This window comes from Anopheles stephensi, unplaced genomic scaffold, assembly GCF_013141755.1.
Source record: "Anopheles stephensi strain Indian unplaced genomic scaffold, UCI_ANSTEP_V1.0 ucontig58, whole genome shotgun sequence".
Classification (NCBI taxonomy): Eukaryota; Metazoa; Arthropoda; class Insecta; order Diptera; family Culicidae; genus Anopheles; species Anopheles stephensi.
Genome location: NW_023405425.1, coordinates 82,147 through 100,743, shown reverse-complemented (window position 1 = coordinate 100,743; position 18,597 = coordinate 82,147). Strand labels below are relative to the sequence as shown.

At 44.1% G+C, this 18,597-nt stretch overlaps 2 protein-coding genes across 6 annotated transcripts in view; both read left to right on the top strand.

Annotated features, from left to right (window-relative positions):
* The window catches only part of LOC118517163 (band 7 protein AGAP004871), a 64,586-nt gene that overhangs the window by 32,911 nt on the left and 13,078 nt on the right, over positions 1-18,597 (top strand). For 2 of the 5 annotated variants that reach the window (XM_036063047.1, XM_036063046.1), the window contains exons 1-2: positions 5,019-5,181; positions 6,541-6,821. The exons of 2 other annotated variants lie outside the window; for them this stretch is intronic. In XM_036063047.1, coding sequence (XP_035918940.1) covers positions 6,791-6,821 — 31 coding nt within the window. In that variant the 5' untranslated portion in view covers positions 5,019-5,181; positions 6,541-6,790. Of the gene's footprint in view, positions 1-5,018; positions 5,182-6,540; positions 6,822-18,597 lie in introns of those variants that run through there. One more of the 5 variants, XM_036063048.1, reaches the window with a different exon arrangement.
* Positions 7,759-18,439, top strand: LOC118517162 (actin-like). The gene has a single exon (XM_036063042.1). The coding sequence runs from the start codon at positions 9,723-9,725 to the stop codon at positions 10,785-10,787; it is 1,065 nt and encodes a 354-aa protein (XP_035918935.1). The 5' UTR covers positions 7,759-9,722; the 3' UTR covers positions 10,788-18,439.

Here is an 18,597-nt window from a genome sequence, read left to right as displayed (position 1 = left end):
CAGGATTACGGAAGGATTAAGATTAAGCGTGCTGAAGGCGTTAGGGTTATAGATGGAGAGGAATCAATTGTGGTTATAAAGCAATAAAAGCAGACGAAAAAAGCGTCTGGATGTAATAATAAGAGATTTAAACATCGTTAGTGGAATTCATGATAATAAACGAATGTACTAGTTTGAAGTAGAATTGGCCATGGAAATATTTGCTTTCAATTCAATCATTTAAATAACCCTTTTGTTAGACAATGGAGCCTCTTGAAACTTATATGAGCTAAAAGTACTACGGTTACGAAAAACTTTACGCTCAAGTACATTCTAATTAGAATAAACATTTATGAACAAACAATACACAAACAACGTTCTGATTGCCCGCCGAAGGTAAAGCTAGGGTCAATTGGCAACACTAGCCCATCGGTGCCCAGTCGTGCTGGTACGAACGTGCAGGAGTACATACGTTTTCCACCCTGTGGTGCTCACCACGACACGCTACACTCCACTGATGAGCGGTTTGAGAGCCACTTGCATGTGCTCTGCACTAAAGCACTAAAGTTGATCTGCTGAAGTGCAAGAAGTCAGAGGCAGAGTAATCAGAGAGAGTTAGGCAGCAGAGCTCCATCCTCGGCGATGGGAAACATTTTGCCGGGTTGGAAAATCGGAACCAAGAACGAACGTGCAAGGAACTGCACGTGTTTGCATGGCTTCACCGAGCATTTTCGAGTCACAGAGAGCCCAAGAAATCTCTGACCGCTTGCTTAATTCCCAACAGGATCTGCTGCCTCCGGGGAGCACCCATTTCTCGATGTTTTTACTCCAGGTGACGATTGGAATGGAAGTGCACTCGCGCACTTACGAGTTGCACTGGACTGCAATCAACTGCAGCCTGATGGAAGACTTGTGTGAGGAAGATAATCGAGAACATTACGAAATGAAGGCTTAGCCGGGATAGCAACATGTACTTGCCACTTGTTTCATGCCACTTGGGAAAGGTCCGAAAGTGAAAGAAATGGCAGGAACGTGTGTAAGTGTGTCCGGATGGGAAGTGAGATGTGTTTTTTTAGCAGATAACTATGTCTTGGTTGGTGGGAACATGACACTTTACTAGGGTTGACTATTCTGCAGGTCCAAATTAAAGGGAACGCAATACGAGTACTTTATGTTTGCAATTTTTAAACGCTTGTTGTAGGTTTTATTCAGACTAAGAATACTGTCTTGACGTATTGAAGCGATTATTGGAGCCTTCCAGACGTTGTTGATGCGTGTAAGTGATTTTATAACAAAAAGAAAACAATACCAAATTCCGTCTTTTGCTCCTTCTTCGCTTGTTCCCATTTCGCGATCAACCTCTTCGAATCAAATCAACCCTGCTTGTCACCGTTTCTTGGGGCGTTCCGTAGGCAAATATCGCAAATTTATGGCAATAAGTACAACTTAACCTAAGACCACATGACTTCAGCAACAAGCGCCGCGGTAGGTATGGTGGTGCTATGTATATCCGTGTCACCATTACAAAGGAAATCCGGCGTGTTTCATCGATTTTTCATGCCGTTCAGCACGCAGGTAAGCAATGGAAAATTACGGCGTTAAACCTGTTGAAGTCGCTGTTGATACTTGTTGGTGTTTCTAGACGCCCTTCCCCAGCTGAACCATGACACGCGGGGCGTGATTTCGTGACTTACGCTCCCATTGAATTTATTGTTCGTTCGCGTGCTAATTCTTTGCAACCCTTCACACTAGGCTTTGAAAACGTTACGCACGAGCAGCGAGCTTTTTTCGCTGCATACCTGCAAATAGATCAACGGTGAGGTGACGGTGAGGCATTGAATGGAAACGCAAAGTTACGCGTAAAGTTAAACAAATTCACTTCCATTACATTAAAAAGGGGGGCAAACAACAGTTGCTTTGTTTGGGGACGACAAGCTCAAGCATTTGGTTTTGCAAGTTGGATTAATGGTGGCCGTGTTGGTCTTGACCGTGGAAGCAATACAGCAAGGACAGCGCAAACATGGGCATAGTTTTAGCTCGGGGGATTAATTGCCCAGTACCTTGGGATTGTTTGATTGAGAAAAACTAAGGTTAATTTTGACTTACAAATTTGATGCTTTTTGCTTTCGAATACAAGAAAATGTGTTCTATTTTAAATGTAACTTAAAGAATTTACGTTTGTTTGTATTTTTACATTTGACGAATTGGCAGCAAGATAACTATATTTACTGAAAATAACCAAGAGTAACATCAATTTTGCGTTCAATTCTACTTCGGAACTTCGTGCTGATGGTGGAATCTCTTTGAGAAGAACTTCAAAAACTTCGAAGTAAAGTTGTATCTATTATCTGGGCTTTTATATTATTGGAAGTGGGATCAACTAGACACCACAGAAATATTCCACAAAGTTAAGGTCTGGAGTAGTTTTCAGGGGAACATTTGGACTGGTGCGATAGAAAAAAGTCAGAAACCAGGCTTGTCTAGAGTGTTTAACAATTGCATCTAGCTGAGGTCTAAGGTCATTCCAGAGGCTTTGAGGTTTGAGGCATACTCTTGAACACCTTTATTGTTGATTTGAGAGGAATTATGCGGTACAGTCCGATCGTCTGTTAGGAATCTTTCTGTATCCATCATGCCCGATACTTTTAACTGTATTCTGAGAATATTTTTGGTGTCTTCAAGTACGCGGATGATCTTAGAATAATCTTCCTAATTTAGTAAACTCGTCATCTTCAGAATTTCATTGATTACTTGTCTGTTTGGCGTTGTTCAAACGGTCTATTATTTTGCCCACAGAAATGCAACGTTTGGTCGTTCCACCAACATACTCCTTGGAGATATACAATTTGTAGCATTGACATAAACCATGTATGCTCCATTAATGAACTAGATGTATAACTTAATTGTATGCTAAGTTTCATTGCTCGTTTTACATCTAGTGTCTGTGTTAATGTTTATGTACGAAGCACACCTTCATACTGTTGCTGAGTGTGATCAATCCTTGTGTCAATCGAATATGCTTGTGTAGTTCGGTCACCAGCTGGTGTGCCGGCGATGGTTAAAATTGATCGTGTCTGCCCACGTGTCTTGTCATTCGTCGCTTCCTTTCGGGCTTTCTCCATTCGGCCATTCGCTCCAATCCTTATCACTGTCGGTTATTAGGCCTAGAGTCTCTGCAAATTCGTCATTCGCATTTCCAATCCTTTTATATCGATGAACTTCTATCCAACCACATTGATGTGCTTTTGCTGAATTTCTTTACAAGTGCCTTCCCGTTAATTGCCTGTAAGAGCACTTCCTCACATTCCTACTACGCGTAACGCTTAACGGCCAGAACGACTCTCTCCTCACAATCTTATCCTTTTTATCATTCCCTTAATGGAAGCCTTAAAACTCATTATTAAGCCTAATTCCATGATTTATATGGGATGCAGTGATACTTCCTTTCTGCTATTTGTAATATAAATTAAATAATTTTCATTATTTCATATGACAAAAAGTCTGAGCAATACCTCTAACGTATGAAAAAATGTAAAACATTATGAACAAAGCAAATTTATTAAAGCCCCTTTTGTAAATGTAACAACCTTTTTGTCTTGTTGAGCAAATCGTTCACCATCGCTGTACGCTGTAATTTTGGGAAATAATTTAATATTCATAATTGTCGGGTCTCTTGTTTAAAAATAAATGCTATTTACTAAAAAGCTTTGGTTTGCTTTTCGTTGCAAAATGTATGAAGCTGATCTCCAGATGTTTTGCGTTCCCAAAGGCACTGCGTATTGTAGTAGGTTCCAGGTAAACGGTAGAGCCTTTTCCGAACTGTGACATGTGACGAAATTCTGCCGAAGAGCGGTTGGCTATTCACTAATAATAGTTTATTATTGTGTCGTTGTACCGGAGTCATTAAATATTTCGACCTCGGCGTACGTTGCCATGGCTTAAACTCTCAGGCAGGTTGTCGACCTTTCGGAACGAAGAAAATTGGTGGCCTGTTGCAAGATAATCACGTATGCGTTCACATTGTTGAAATGACCTTTGATGGGCCATTAGCAACCAATCACGAGAAATAGCTGGAAATGTAAAATTATGAAAGAATGATTCCACTGTCAATACATTAATGTGATGCGACGACCAATTGTGAATTGGGAAATGATTAATATTAACGAGATGGATGGATACCCTCTAATCGTTTCTTCGAGAGGTTATTGTGCGTCATCGGTGTGCTATTTTGTGGAGCAATTGTGTATCCGCGTAGGAAACCGTTGTTTTGCGTTGTGCATTTGCCCCTGCAGGTCCCTCTAATAGAGCGTTTCAATATGGATGTAAATTACTCCGGTGAGCTGAGGTCCAGCTGTGGTTTTACAAGACCAATAACAATCTGCAATTCTACGCTCGTTTTCCCATAGGACAAAACAAAACGTCCACAAAGCTTCTTTTTTGTTGTCGAATTCGACACGCAACAGAGTCCTGCTAGAGTGAGAACGCTAGTGACATTTGCGCACACAAACGGTAGCGCGCTGGAAAGGGACTCTCCACCGGTACAAACGTGGAAAAGCGCGAAGAGAAAATTCTCACCAGGAGTAGCTCTCGTCGGGAGATGAAACAATACTCTCTCACTAAACAATTTCCCCTAGATTTCAAAACCTTGAAAACGCAAAGTTAAACTGAACACCAAAAGCTTCTCCAACAAGAAATCCTTTGTTCCTTTGTAAAGCTTTCCATCCTGCAAGGAAGAACACACTGACTGGGCCGTCCCAAAAAAGCTCACTTACTTCAGGGCGCTTGATGTTGCTCTCGAGCGTAGTAAACAGACCTGTTGGAAGCTTTTACCGGGAGCAAAGCTTTCCCGCATCCTCTCAAACACTCTCACTGTTCTCGTGAGCGTGGTACGCTCCTGAGCCAGAGATTCCTGCTGGGGAGATAGAGCATCATCGGAGTAACTGCGAGTCCGTAAGTGTAACGATGGCAAAACTGGACTGGCACGCTCCGGCAGGCCAAGCAGGCTGGAGACCTCAAAGCTTCGCCACACGTTCGCTGGAAGTTTAGTTCGGTTGTAAGTCCGCTAGCGAGTGGTCGAACTTTTGGTAGCGATCCTTGGCGCCTTGGTGCTGGAAGTGTTAACAGTACACAGTAGTGTTGCGTCCACGAGCTCGATAACGACCCGAGTGTGTGTTCGATCCGCAGTGTGACGCATGAAATACGGTACCTAAACCATACGGCCAATCCGATACTTTAAAGGATAAAAATTATGCATTATGCACAGTAAACGAGATCACACAAAGTGAACGGCGGCTCGTACCTCGTAGTGTCGGTTGGCTTTGTTTGGCCGTGTGTTCCGACCCTCCATACACACACACACACACACATTTACACACAGCCACACGAAGAGTATTATCGCGTGTAGCCTGGCTGCAGCATCCAGCTCGCATCCGGGGCCAGGTTTCATTTCCGTTCAAATTCGTTATCCTCGCGCGCTTGGTGTGTTCTTTGTGCGCTCCGTTGTGTTCTAGCTTGTAGATGTATGTGGCAGCCTTTATTTTCTCGCCCCGTTACACAGCGTGGTTGATGCTGGTGAAAAGCAAAAATTCGGTTGCCGCGCGAGTCCCGGAAACGGTTCATGATGAACTTCCCATCACTGCAATGAGCCACTGCTAGTCTGCCGCCGTACTGCTGTTTGCTGCGAGCGGCGTTCGAGGGAGTTATTAAACTTTTCAAAAGTTTTCATCCGCAGCACCTGCAGCAACAGCAGCAGCAGCAGCAACGGCAGCGTGTTCAGGTCTCCCCGTGGGAGTTGAGGTCCGAGCAGCTCTCGAAGGGCTGTGATTTTTAAAGAAATTTGCGTGCTAAATCGAAAGCAAAACAGGTGACCAGCTGAGGCTCGTTCCTATCATATGTTTGCATTTGGTGTGTTTGTTCGTGTTTTAGCGTTTAGCGAATTAGCCGTGTCCTTTGTGCCGTCCATTGTGAATACAGCAGGTCCATGCTGGTGTGCCAGATCTAATACATTGCGCTCTTCACCAGGCGGGAAGCAGTGCTATTACGTCGATGTAATTTGTTAGTTCAACGGGTAGCCAACGAGTAACGCTTTCACATCCTCCGGATATCGGCTTGGTGAACAAAGGCAAGACATCCGTGTGCCAGCAAGTGAGCTAGGGTTTACCAATATCACGAACAAACCGTGATCAATAACGGTAGCGGAGGGATTAAGTCTGCAGAGAAATTACAAAGGGGCAAAAGGCCTTCTTCTCCAACTTCTTGTGGTTTGTGCGAGTGTGTGTATTTGTGCGCAATCTAGAGTGTGTGTGTGTATACATATTTGAGCCCTTTCGCAAAAAGTTGACGCGTAAAACGGTGCCCAGTGTAAAGCCAATGTGCCTGCGAAATGATGCATGTTTATAGAATATTGATTTCGCGGCAAATTGTTTCCAAGTACTGACCTCACAACGTCATACCACGCACCATACCACACTCATACACACTGTTCGCCCAGCTGGTTTGCGAACTTCTGTGAAGAGACCCGACTGCACAGAAATATCGGTAAATAAAGTATCCTTTCGACAGCAACGTTCGCCAGCGCTGCTGCTTACTCGAACGGTGCAGGTCTGCCGGACGAACCTGAGACGACGTTAGATCCGCGCTGGGATAATTGGTCGCAATCGAAGCGATCGAATTCAGGGAGGTGCCGGGTAGTGGCCTTGTGTTGTAAAGTGTTCGTCCAAGTTTCTACGGCAGACGTAGAACCCAATCCGCCATCACGACGACTACCAACGGAGGAAACAAGCTTGGTCACATCACACTGATAAACGGAAATATGCCTGAAGACAGTGCTGTCATAGTGGAAGGTAGGGACGAACGGGTGGTTTGAGGTTGAGTTGGAGTTCGAACCGCCCCATGTATGTCTCCTGTGCGCACATCCCCTTTTACACCGTGTCCCGTGTCCCCGTTCCCATTCGAAACGTTTGCGAAACGGTCAGCAGTGGATGTGCGTGGTACAACCGCTTCTTCGCAAGGTTGCCCCGAACCACTGCTGAACCTCCTGAATTGCACCGAGTACATAAAAAATTTAATTAAACGCCTGTGTCCGATATGCACCTGCCCGTGGAAAGGGTTGTGGATGTTTTTGGTAGATGCACTTTGTGTTTTGTTACCGGCGGTTCAGGCACTTTGCACGACCTCGCACAGAATTGACCATCGATAGAGTGAGAGGATTTTCAGCAGAATGCTACCTCACATCGACGTAAACGATGTTTTGATTTTTGTGTATATAAATAAGTTCAAATCCAACCCTCTGCCGCTATTCCCTGTCGTCCTGGAGCAACGGACGGCATCCAATCCATTTTCCATCCATCCGTCCATACACACATCCAGCACACCTACTGACATATACTCACAAGACAAGATACACTGCACAGCTCCTGTCCCGGCCCGGCTGGTCGGGCTGTTGTTTCCTTAGTGTGTGCTGCCATCCCGCGTGATGACGGACTGCCACGACAGGTCAGACGGAAGCGAAGCCTTTCCGTGTTGCTGTCATTTTCGGTCGCTTCCATCAGCTTTCTAGGCCGCTTATGTTCTGAAATCACTGCTCCGAGTGAAGCTGGATGTCAACCGACCTATAAGTACAGCCAACAAGTGCAACAGGAAACAGGAGACTTCACCTGGCCCTGTGCACGTACACAACTACTTGCAGGCACCCTAGTGCACTAGCGGAGATACAGTTACCAGTGAGCATCTCCTCACTTTTAATATGGGGGACACTCGATCAAAAGTGACACGTTTACGGGGAAGGGTGTCGTGTGGCAAGGGGTCTCCTATTTATAAAAACGAATGTTCACCTCTGTCACTCGGAGACTGCCATGGCTGAAAAGGGTTCACAAGTGATTGATGAGTATTTGATGAAAATACAGTTTATAATCCAGTGGAAACTCTGCGATAAAGAATAGATAGATCTCTCCCTCCCTAGCTCGAGCTGTGAAGCTTGTGATTTCGACAGCTTGGTGAAAGGTGAAGCTCCAGCTCGTCTGATACTGTCTGATCGGGGGCCGTTGCTAGAACAAAGAATTGTGATGAAGGATGGAGAGAGTTGAAAATTTTCAATCAAACCCAGCGGCTATGGGACTCCATCGCCTAGTTCACCACAAACCCAAAACAAAACTCTTTTGTGCATTGATGATGCATTCCCGGCATTCCTGATTACTTTTTGAACACGCTTCGGTGCATTTATTGCCTGCAGTTTGTGTGTTGCCTTTGCCAAACCGACCGACCGACCGAACGACCGTCCCGGGGAGCTTTGCACCATACTAGTCGATAGTCAAAGAAGGTCTTTCGGGCGGGCGTCAAGACCTTCGCTGCAATTGTATGCGGACGGCACGTTTTATAAAATAAATTATCCTTTAAAGTTTGCTCAATCATGGCCATCGTTTGCCATTGCTAAATGGTCGCAGCCCGAAACTGACCTACTTCAACGCGTCGGGTCGTCTGGAGGCTGCGGATGGTAGCGTTTGCCTGCAAACCGGCTGCCCTTTGCAGTGGCGTCACCGGTCACCATCTTCGTCCTGACCTTTCACAATGGTGCTACTTGGGTTGGGTTTGTTTGGCTCGGCCGTCGAAGGTTGGTGCTCCTGCCGGGTTCCGGCAATGCCATAGGCCGAGTAATAAATTCGCCCTGGCTTCGCCAGGTTCGCCACTCTCCGGCCTTGGCGGGTTTCCAAAACGTTGCCGAATAAGAAGGTCAGTCCGAATAAGGAGTTTCGAGAGGGATGAGTTTCGATAGTGATTTATCGCTAAGTAGTTGTGTACTGCAATTTGGTCAAGCGTTTGTCTGCAGAAGTGTCTAAGATGTCCTCCGCATCACCGCATTCGTCTTGTGCCTGTTAATGAGTTCTGCAAAGGCTGTGAGGGAAGGCTATGACCGTGACACATGGTGAAGCTCGATAGAGAAAGAAAGTAAGTCGCCTTTTTCGCTGAATCGTTGAGAAGTGTTCGAAGCTTTCGAAAGCTCAAAGCAGAAAACTTGTGACAGAGTGATTAGTAATCAGCGGGCAGAGAGGCAGGGCTTTTCATTAAGATCACAAGCTGTAATGACACAGCGATTTATGGAGCACGATTTGTACCAATTTGTTCCGTTTAACAGACATCCTTGAACCAGTGTAAGCGCAGTGGCTGCGATGGGGAGAACTGTTCTTTTGAGCTTGATAGGAATAATCAGTCATGACTTTGTGGAATTTCGTTTGAAACTTTTTTGCTCACGGTTGTTTTTTGCTTGGATCGTGAAGTACTTATGAAGCTATAAATATAGGTACAAAATACTACCTCAAGCATTAAATGTAAATCAATGGAATATGGAGTAGAATTTGCGATATTCTAGATGTCTAAAGCGATATAGAAAACGGTCATTCTTTGTGACAAAAAACATGGTAGAAAAAATAATACAATAAAAACAGTGTTGATATTGTCAATGAAAGAGTTTCTGAGCTGAGTGACCCAACGTAAAGCCGATTAGATAATCAGAAACAGCTGAAAGTTGTAGTTGTCAAACAATCATTATCTTTTTTTCTGTTCAGTGTGAAGATAACCGAAACGAGAGTTGATTCTGCAAGTCACACGAATCACACGAATCGTGTCGCCCATTACATCCACCAAATGATTCACAACCAAGCGTTACAACTGTTTGTAGATAACGGTGTTACACTGGACTTGAGTCCATCAGTCGCACGCAGTCGCTCGAAGAAAGCGAGAGTGCAATCATGTCCGTAGAAGAAAGTCCCGCCATTATTATTGACAACGGCAGTCACACGGTGAAGGTGGGTTTCGCTGGCGAGGATGACCCGGCGGAGATTTTTCGTAACGTTGTGCAGTTATCGGAGAGCACGGATGGCGTCATCCGAAGTGTTGGTGTGGCGTCGAAACAGCCGTCGAGCCGTGCTGTCAGTCCGATTCAGCGAGGGCAGCCATGCGATTGGGATGCGCTGGAAAGGGTTTGGGAGTACACGTTCAAAGATGTGTTGAAGGTCGCGCCGGAAGATCACAACGTGCTGCTCACAGATCGACCGCTCGGGTGCAAGACAAACCGTGAACGGGCCGTTCAAATAATGTTCGAAAAGTTCTCGACACCTGCCACTTACATGTCGATGCAAGCAACGCTGGCACTGTACGGGGCTGGGCGTACCAGTGGCACGGTGGTTGATGTTGGCGATGGGTGTACGAGTGTTGTACCCATCCACAAAGGCACTCCCGTCATCGAAGCTAGCACGAACGTTGATTTCGCTGGGTGCGATATGGTGGACTATCTGGCAGGTGCACTCAACGTAAGTGACCGAGAAGTAGCGCGACAGCTGATGGAAAAAGTGTGTGCGGTTAGTGCCGATATGGAAAAGGAAGTGATGAACAAAGTTGATTTTAAAGCATCCGATGGATCGGTCCTCAGCATTGGAGCAGAGCGATATCGATGTGGAGAGGCAATGTTTAATCCATCGGTCGTAGGTCACCGACAGATAACACCATTGCAAGAGCTAATTGCAGAAAGCGTGGCTTCTTGTAAGGAGGCCAGTCGGAAGGACCTCTATGCATACATCGTGCTTGCTGGTGGACCGACGATGCTGAATGGATTTCCGGACCGTTTGCAAAGCGAGCTGACGAAGCTGGTTCCATCCCAGTATCGATGCAAGGTGGTGACGACCCAGCAGCCGATAGTGACCGTTTGGGCTGGGGGATGCTTGGTCGCGCAAAGTCCCATGTTCCAGCAATCGTGGGTAACGAAGCAAGAGTATGAAGAATTCGGTGCTGATGTTATTCGCCGGAAATGTGTTTAAGGTTGTGAGAGAATTTCATCTAGAAAGTGAAGTGTGTTGTGCAAGGCATTTTATTTTAGCGGAAGTAAGATAATTTTTTCGAACATAGCTACACGCCGCAATCAAGATCGAATGGAGAAAAATAAAATGAAACGGCGATAATTCAACACATCTGTAGTTTTGTTTAATGTTTTATCGAGAATAGGTTTAAGTGAGAGGGCTGATTCAGATTTATAAAATTTAGATGTTATGGTGTTGATGATTAACGTCTATTTGAAAGTTTGTCGAAATCTGTGGATTCCCGAATTGAAATGAACAATCATCGTCACAATCAACCTCCCGTGTTGCGTTCACCCATACTATAATGATAACACGTACTAATGCCGCACCTGTATTTTACCAAATTGTCTGTTTTCAAATATTTTGTTTCATAATATGTCTAATGACCATAATAATCTGTTCTAACGAGGTGCTTGAGCATCAAAGCATATTCGACATTTTAGCTTCAAATTATTCTTAAATTTCCATTTTGTAAGCAAATCGATTTTTATTGAAGGTATTGGACCTTAAAATAAATCAGCCAGCTGTAGGCTATTAATTTGGTACATTTTTGGCCGTTCCGTAAAAAAATTAAACGTGTCAATGACCCCCAAAACCTTGAATAACAAAAAACCCTTACAAAATTGTCCTCGCAACTTTTTACTCATGATCTGGCCATTAACCTGGAAGCTTTATATGCATACAAAATCACCTCCAGTTAAAGTTGAAGCATTTAAACAGTAAATACTCGTTATACAGATTATGAGCTCGTATATGCAAAAAATTAAATGATATAACATGACCTATGCTGACATGTTCCGATCGGACAACTCTTTGAATTTTTAAATTATTAAATTTTACATAGGCAAATATGTGCAAGAAATCAAGCGATATGTTACTTCTTATGAGTTTACTCATTCCTCCTTAACGTCCAATAATTTCACTTAGAGGAGGAATAAGCCTTCTTCTAAATTGGAGCTACAACCTTGAATGGCCGCGGTCTGACATTTCAGGCTTTCTGTGACTTGATTTTAACTCGTACCAAGGTTATCAGCGCTGCGTACGGGGAGTCTGTCGGCAATCCATCCAATTTCAATCCATTTAGTGAGTTCTATTATTCAACACAGAACAGAAAGGGAACAGATTTCTGTTCTGTTCCATTTACGTCCGATGATCACATGATCTTGATGCACCTTTTATCAAATAATGTATCGATCCATCTTGACTGTTTTCTATTTTATACTGTTTCTTACTACATTTTAAAATAGAGTTAGTATTGTAATAGAAGATTAGACAAAATGATGAGCGGAAGGATTGCAACTAATAGCGCAATAGTGTGTGAATTAGGAGAGCGTCCGTAGAAAGTGGTATTAGTGTATAAGATAAGTTCATTCCCCATGGTGTAATGCGCATTGCCTATCTGAAGGCGCAACCAACGGATCACTGCAAAACTGATCGTTTCATATCTCTTAGGCCATAGCAGTTTTGTGTAAATGCCAGTTTACAGTACATATTATTCCTCCAATCTGTAAATTATGTCACAATGAAAATCTTAGTGGTTAGTGATGATTGTGACAATAATAGCATTCCGTAAAGTGATTTTGTCGCACTAAAGCCGTTTGCTCACTTATCACATCATTTCCGCTGAAGGAACTGAAAATTAGCGGTAAATAAAACGCCGGAAATTTATGGTTCCCAGCCAGCGGCGAACTTAAAAGGGAATAAAATTCTCAAATAAATTGTTCCCATTTCCCTGCCCATGCCGAAACTGCCATGCCAGATGACGAAATCAAACTGGATATCTAAATAGAAGAATTGAATCGAGGATGAAAATAACGAAAAAAAACGTAACGCAATCGAATTTAACTGATGGTGCTTGGCGAGAAGTAGCTTTTCATTATTTATTGCAACCGCGGGTTGAATGCTGCTGCCTGCCGAGCGGTGGGAAAAAAAGGGAAACTTATTCGATTTGGAGCGCATTGCCGTTATCGTTCAATTCAATTAAAAGTGGGCAAACCAAACGAACGAAGGCAATTTATTACCATTCGGTACCGTAAAATCCAATCATTTGCGGTCGAAGGAAATAACACTCGCACGGTCCAGGCCAGCCGTAATGACCGGCCTGCATGGCGGTGTGTGGGTATGGCTTTTTCCAAATGTATGACGACTGTTGCAGTGGGAAATATCGTTGCGGCAACGAGGGGTTTCGTGGAAATGAGTGCGGTGAGTCACGGGTGAGGCCCATTTGAATGCTTGATGAAATGGTCGCCATTCTGATTGGTTCGGGACTATCAGTTGTGTGATGCGAACGCGCTCTGTGTTTTGGTGACACAGTTGTCAAGGTGATCGTAATTTCAGGATTGGAAAACTCGTGTCGTTGTCTGAATAGAGCTGACTATATCGTGTGTGTTTCTGATGGTATAGGGGTGTACAATTCAGTGGCTCTTTGTACTTTGCGTGGATCAATACGACTCGGTTTGCTGCGTTTGTGCTGGGCTTTCAATATTTATATGATCACCTACCACCACAAATCCCTTGTCATATTATGTAACACACAAAATAGGCTTACAATTGATCATGCCTGACGGCATGGAATCCTCTTTGCAGTGCGGACGTGTAGATTTCGGTACGCTTGTGTTGCCGGATGTTGCGGGACTGCTCGACGGAGCGCACGTGAATTGAAATCCGCAAGTAAATGTAATAGAAAACGTGACGGTTATTTTTGCTGTAAGTGTGCCATTTTCTTGGTTCTGGAAGCACATCTTGCTTGGTGAGTGAGATTTTCCATCGACAAAGGGGTGTATTTGTGGCTAGTCGAATGCAATCCTCCTTGGATGTGTGTGGCTGAGAATTGAATTCGGAATTCAATCTTCACATCTTTTGCTGAACTAGGAAATATTTCCGGGAGGTTTTTTATATATGCTATCTGAGCTGTTTTGTATTGCAAAAAATAAAATAGCTGCATATATTGCAATAAGATTTGATAAACTCAACATATCAGCTGACAAATTTTTTGCAATACGGCCAGGCTTTTAGGTTTTTTTTAGGTTTGGTTTACATTGATCATTGAAAAATGTTTTTATGTGCTAGAATACAAGCATTTGAATTTGAGGAATATTTTCAGTATACAATTGTATGAATTTATCTCTTATTAGTATAAGTACATCTTTTTTTACCTGGCTTAAATGCCTGCGTGGTCATCTACTGGCCTATACGACTTAATGATAATATTTTCAAGACTTTTCCAGACAACCTTGATAATTCCAGAAGAAAATCATTCTCCCAAGATGCTTGGTGACATCGAGAACAATTTTTTAGGGGCTCTATATGCTCTAAGCTCTTGGTTTTCACTCCTTTACTTTTGAACAGTTCATATTCGTAATGGCACATTTTGTTACGTTGGACTTGTATAGAGCGATCCAAAGTCTACCATATAATAGCTTTGGAAATACCATTAAAAAATCCTCTTGACAAGAGCATTCTCAACATCGAGGCCTTACCTCGGGTAGGGAGACTCTCGAAGCTCATTGTCAGATCAAGTCTTCTAGGCTAATGTCTCAAGTACTGATTTGGAATATTCGGATGGAATATGCTATACATCTCTTACATCATTTTGAAGTCGGAAGCATTCCCTTTGACGCGTGGGGAGACGCTCAAAACTCTTTGAATAAATGGAAAGCCAGATTTAGAGCTTCAATTTTCAATCAGTCAGCAAACTTTCTTTGACTGGCGAGAAAGTAAAGCTGTATTCAAGCAGATTTGGAATGATTCTTTTCCTTAACAGCTTGTAAATCTTGCAGTCTTTGCAAAATGCAGTGTTGGAGTATTTGATAATGTATGATTTGTTCATGTTGCGGTTAGGAGATAACCATTAGACAAAATTAGACAAATGTCTTATCCGTACAACAGATACCTTCTACCCTATTAACATGTCCCCCTAAAAATGACAGAAAGTATTGTGAAAATATAAGGTATATGTTTAAATGTAACACTCTACTATAAAGTGTCACTCAAGTTTAGATTTACAAATGTTAAAATAAGCGAAAAGTATTGCATTCAACTTGCACATCGTAGCTGTGGCAGGACTATACAGTTCTTTAGGTTTCGTTCTTTGTCAGACGAAGCCTCTTTTTATTAGTTGATCTCTTTCTTGGTTTTTAATGTTGGAAAATTTTACGCATTTAATAAAATGCCAGCCTGACAAATTTCGTCAAACGTCCCTACGCTTGCTAATACACCGAAGTAATGTAGCCTGAAAGTGTTGCAGCTGCCCTATAGTCCAGACGATGGCTGCCGCATTGCTACACTACTACACCAGCGCAGTACGAGGCATACTTTAATTAAATTATCCCCATCACCGTGAGCCCCGAACAAATGCGCGTGACGCAAAGAAGTGGGAACGAGGGAATGCAGGGCAGTTTCGTACCATTTTGTCTTCATCAAGTTCCGTTCGTCTTGTGATGAGAAGTCGGACGTTGGACACAGGCAGCTGCCAGTTGCCGTTGTTGCCTTGTTCCTTCGTGTGGGTAAGCTTTTTCGGGCTAGCCAGTAATTAATTCAAATCTCCCTAATTACCGCAATTTGGCAACTTCGACCGCGTGCGTGTGTGTGTGCATGTTCGTGCACCAGAAAGATCGGTAGGAAGTCACTCAAAAGTTGTGCGCATATTAACCGACCGTGGTGCAAGCGATTCGTTTGAACGGTACGGTTTTTATAGAAACAACCAGGCGCCTCCATCAACTGTGCTGGCTAATACGGTGCTGGAAATTGTAGTCGTTCGGCAGCCGTTTCCCTGCCAGCAATTGTAGCACTCGGTAGCGATCTGATTAATGGGTGCACATAAACCTGAACAGCAAGCGGAAGACGGTAGCCGTTTGGTAAATAAGGTGGGTGCCGCCTCCCGAGTGCCTCGCCAATTCTTCTTCTGCACACATCGCACATAAATCAAGCAAACTTTCACCAATTACAATGTCAAAATTTTAAATTTTCCTCATCAGCAGACAGGAGATTTATCGCTGCCTAGCGGGCGCAACCAGCGTCAGGATAACTAGCGCCGGGAGTGGTGTAGGAAAAGCGTACTTTCACTCGGTGGCCGATCGGGCCCGGGGGAAAAGGGTGAAGAAAAATGAGCTTTCTGCTTCTTCGCACAAAATTTCGCAGCAGAAGCAGAAGCCAGTTCCGGTTGCTGCTGATGATGAATGGAAATCTTCGCATCACTCGCTTCGTATTGTGCCTAGACAGCGCAGAAAGGGGTTTTGCGCTCGGGTATTTAGAAAGTAGTCCAATTTGATGGATCACATCCGTGTGGCATGTGGTTGTAATGGTTCCGCTTTGGGACATTGAGATATCCTTGGCTGGGAGACGTAAATTCCGGTCCTTTTGTGAAGGTTGTTCCAGTGTGATTACGCGCTCCCAGTACGACCTCGAACTGCGCACGGCCAGATAACGTTTTTGTACAGAGACGCTGGAGGCAGCTGGAGGGGATACCTTACCGTGCCAATGATTATGAATGATCGCGATAAGCATCAGAACTCGTTATGCATCGTTATTGGGCGTCACTAGTGCGGCATAGTATAGTGGCACCAGGCGGTCGCCTGTGGAGTTGTCGCACGATTGGTTTAAAACAGGACACATGGATCAACGAGCTCTTACAGGGGGCTTTGAGAGGTATGGTGTGCCGTGGAAAACAAGACTTACAGGCAACAGTAACTTAATTGATGTCTTTCACCCACAAATAACTCCATTACCGGCAGAACATAGCCTAGGGGCCTTGGAAAACACAACCGTATAATTATTGACTCGTGGTCAATGTTGTGAAACTGTGCTGCGGGAAAGTTGCCGACATGCAATCCCTTGTAAACGAATGCACGCTTAATGTCAGTGAATAGTAGCAGTTATAAACGATGATTAGTGTCCTGTACGGGTCTTTTTCGATGCCTTCATCTTTCGCTACATAGCTTCAGAACTAGCCTAATGGATCTGTCACGCAGAGCTGTTTGATGGTTATACAGACGTACAGGGTGTTCCAACTGGAAGTTTTTCCTAGCTTGACAATGTAATGCTACAAAAACGTGATATTCAGAAATATTATACAGAACTTGAGAGACTCTTTGAAAGGTAGTGAAATCAGTTGTTCTTTCGTCCCCGTCGAGCTCCGTCGATTGGCATGATTGTCACGAATCACGCCACATTGGATTGGTTCGCAAATATACTTTCTTATCTCTAATTGAGAGTGTCACAAGCAAACGGGATCCACCACTTCCTTCAGCCCCGTGTGCGTAAAGGGTGTTTCAATGCGATGGGAAACGCTTATCCAAAAGCACATACCATTCATCATTCGCTGCCATCACGCCCCTGTTGGAGCAAGCAGACCGAACACCGACCTACAGCTCTAATGTGTCTCATTATCGCGTCGTGTCGATCTAACACCGTCCCTTCTAACGATATGGCCAAAAGTGTCTCTCGTTATTCAGATTTTCGGGGTGGCTCGGCCGGCTGCGTCTCTTTCCGTCTAATTAGGCTTCTAGTGCCCTTGGGGTGTGATCCCAAAGACAATCTTCAGCCCGGAAGGAATTCGTGATGGAACCTTGGCCAGCTCGCAGCAATCCCACAAGAGCGTTGTTTGGGCGGTGATTTTGTGAATCCTATTAATTTCCCTCATCGCCGTAACGTTCTATCCGTGTGCCAGGAAACACAAATGTCCCCTCGATGTCGATCGACGAACGGTGAGAGCAGTCTCTTGAGTGGGCTCCATCTACAACTGTTGGAAACGCTGGTAGGACGTGGAAGGACGTCTAAGCCACAAGGACAGGTTCGGTACGGACGTAACGGCGTGACGACCATTTCTATGGGTAATATCATTTTAATTGCGTCTTCATTTACGTAATCTATGCTTGCGGAAGGCTCCAGACCGTTCAACCACAATCGTCATTAAGCATATCAGCAGCAGCAGCAGCAGCAGACAGAAGATTGGGTTTTATTTCAAGGAATCGGCAATGGTGTGATGGGAAACACAACAACTGCAGCTTATCGAACATTGACTAGACGGTTCTAATTTGTGGTGTGTTTAGAATCTGGATTGGTATGAAAAAAGCTTTCCGATAATTGACATGCTGATATTTATAGCTTGTAGCTTCATACGTGTGAAGGCCATATAGCTTCCTAATAGTTGGCGTGGCTTTCTCGCTACGACTCCAAAATCGAACATAAAAGAATGAAAAATCAGGAAAAATTCAGTCTCAAAATACGGTTCTGTCCTGTATTTTAAAAAGTATTCAAAACTTTGTCATTTGAAGAAAAAGCGAATAACAACCCGGGTTCCACTCTCGCTTTGAACCACACTCTAAAAGGTTTCACAAGTGCTTGGCAAGTCACTGTACCGTTGCCAGCGTGCGTTCGCATCGTATCCCTGCGAATAATGTGAATCATGGAGTACGGGTTCGGAAATGGAATTATGCTTTCTTGCATGAGATATGTATTTGCGATTGTCCTAGCAGCTGAAAGGATCATCATCAGCAAAAGGGGAAAAGTTGAAAGAGTCTCCATCGCCGTCGTCGTCGTCGTTTCGTGTACCATATACTTTACCATTTGTTTGGACACTCTTCACGCAGGTTCTGGGGCCTCTCATATATAAAGAAAAAGAAAAAAACATTCTTCAAGTTGGGTACGGTTGGGCTTCGCATGTCCCTTCACCACTGGCTCTTGGTGCCTGTTTGCTCCAATTTTCTGAAGCATCCACCCGACTGAAGCATTCGGGATCAGGCGAAGCTGTACCTCGCACAAGAGAAATAGC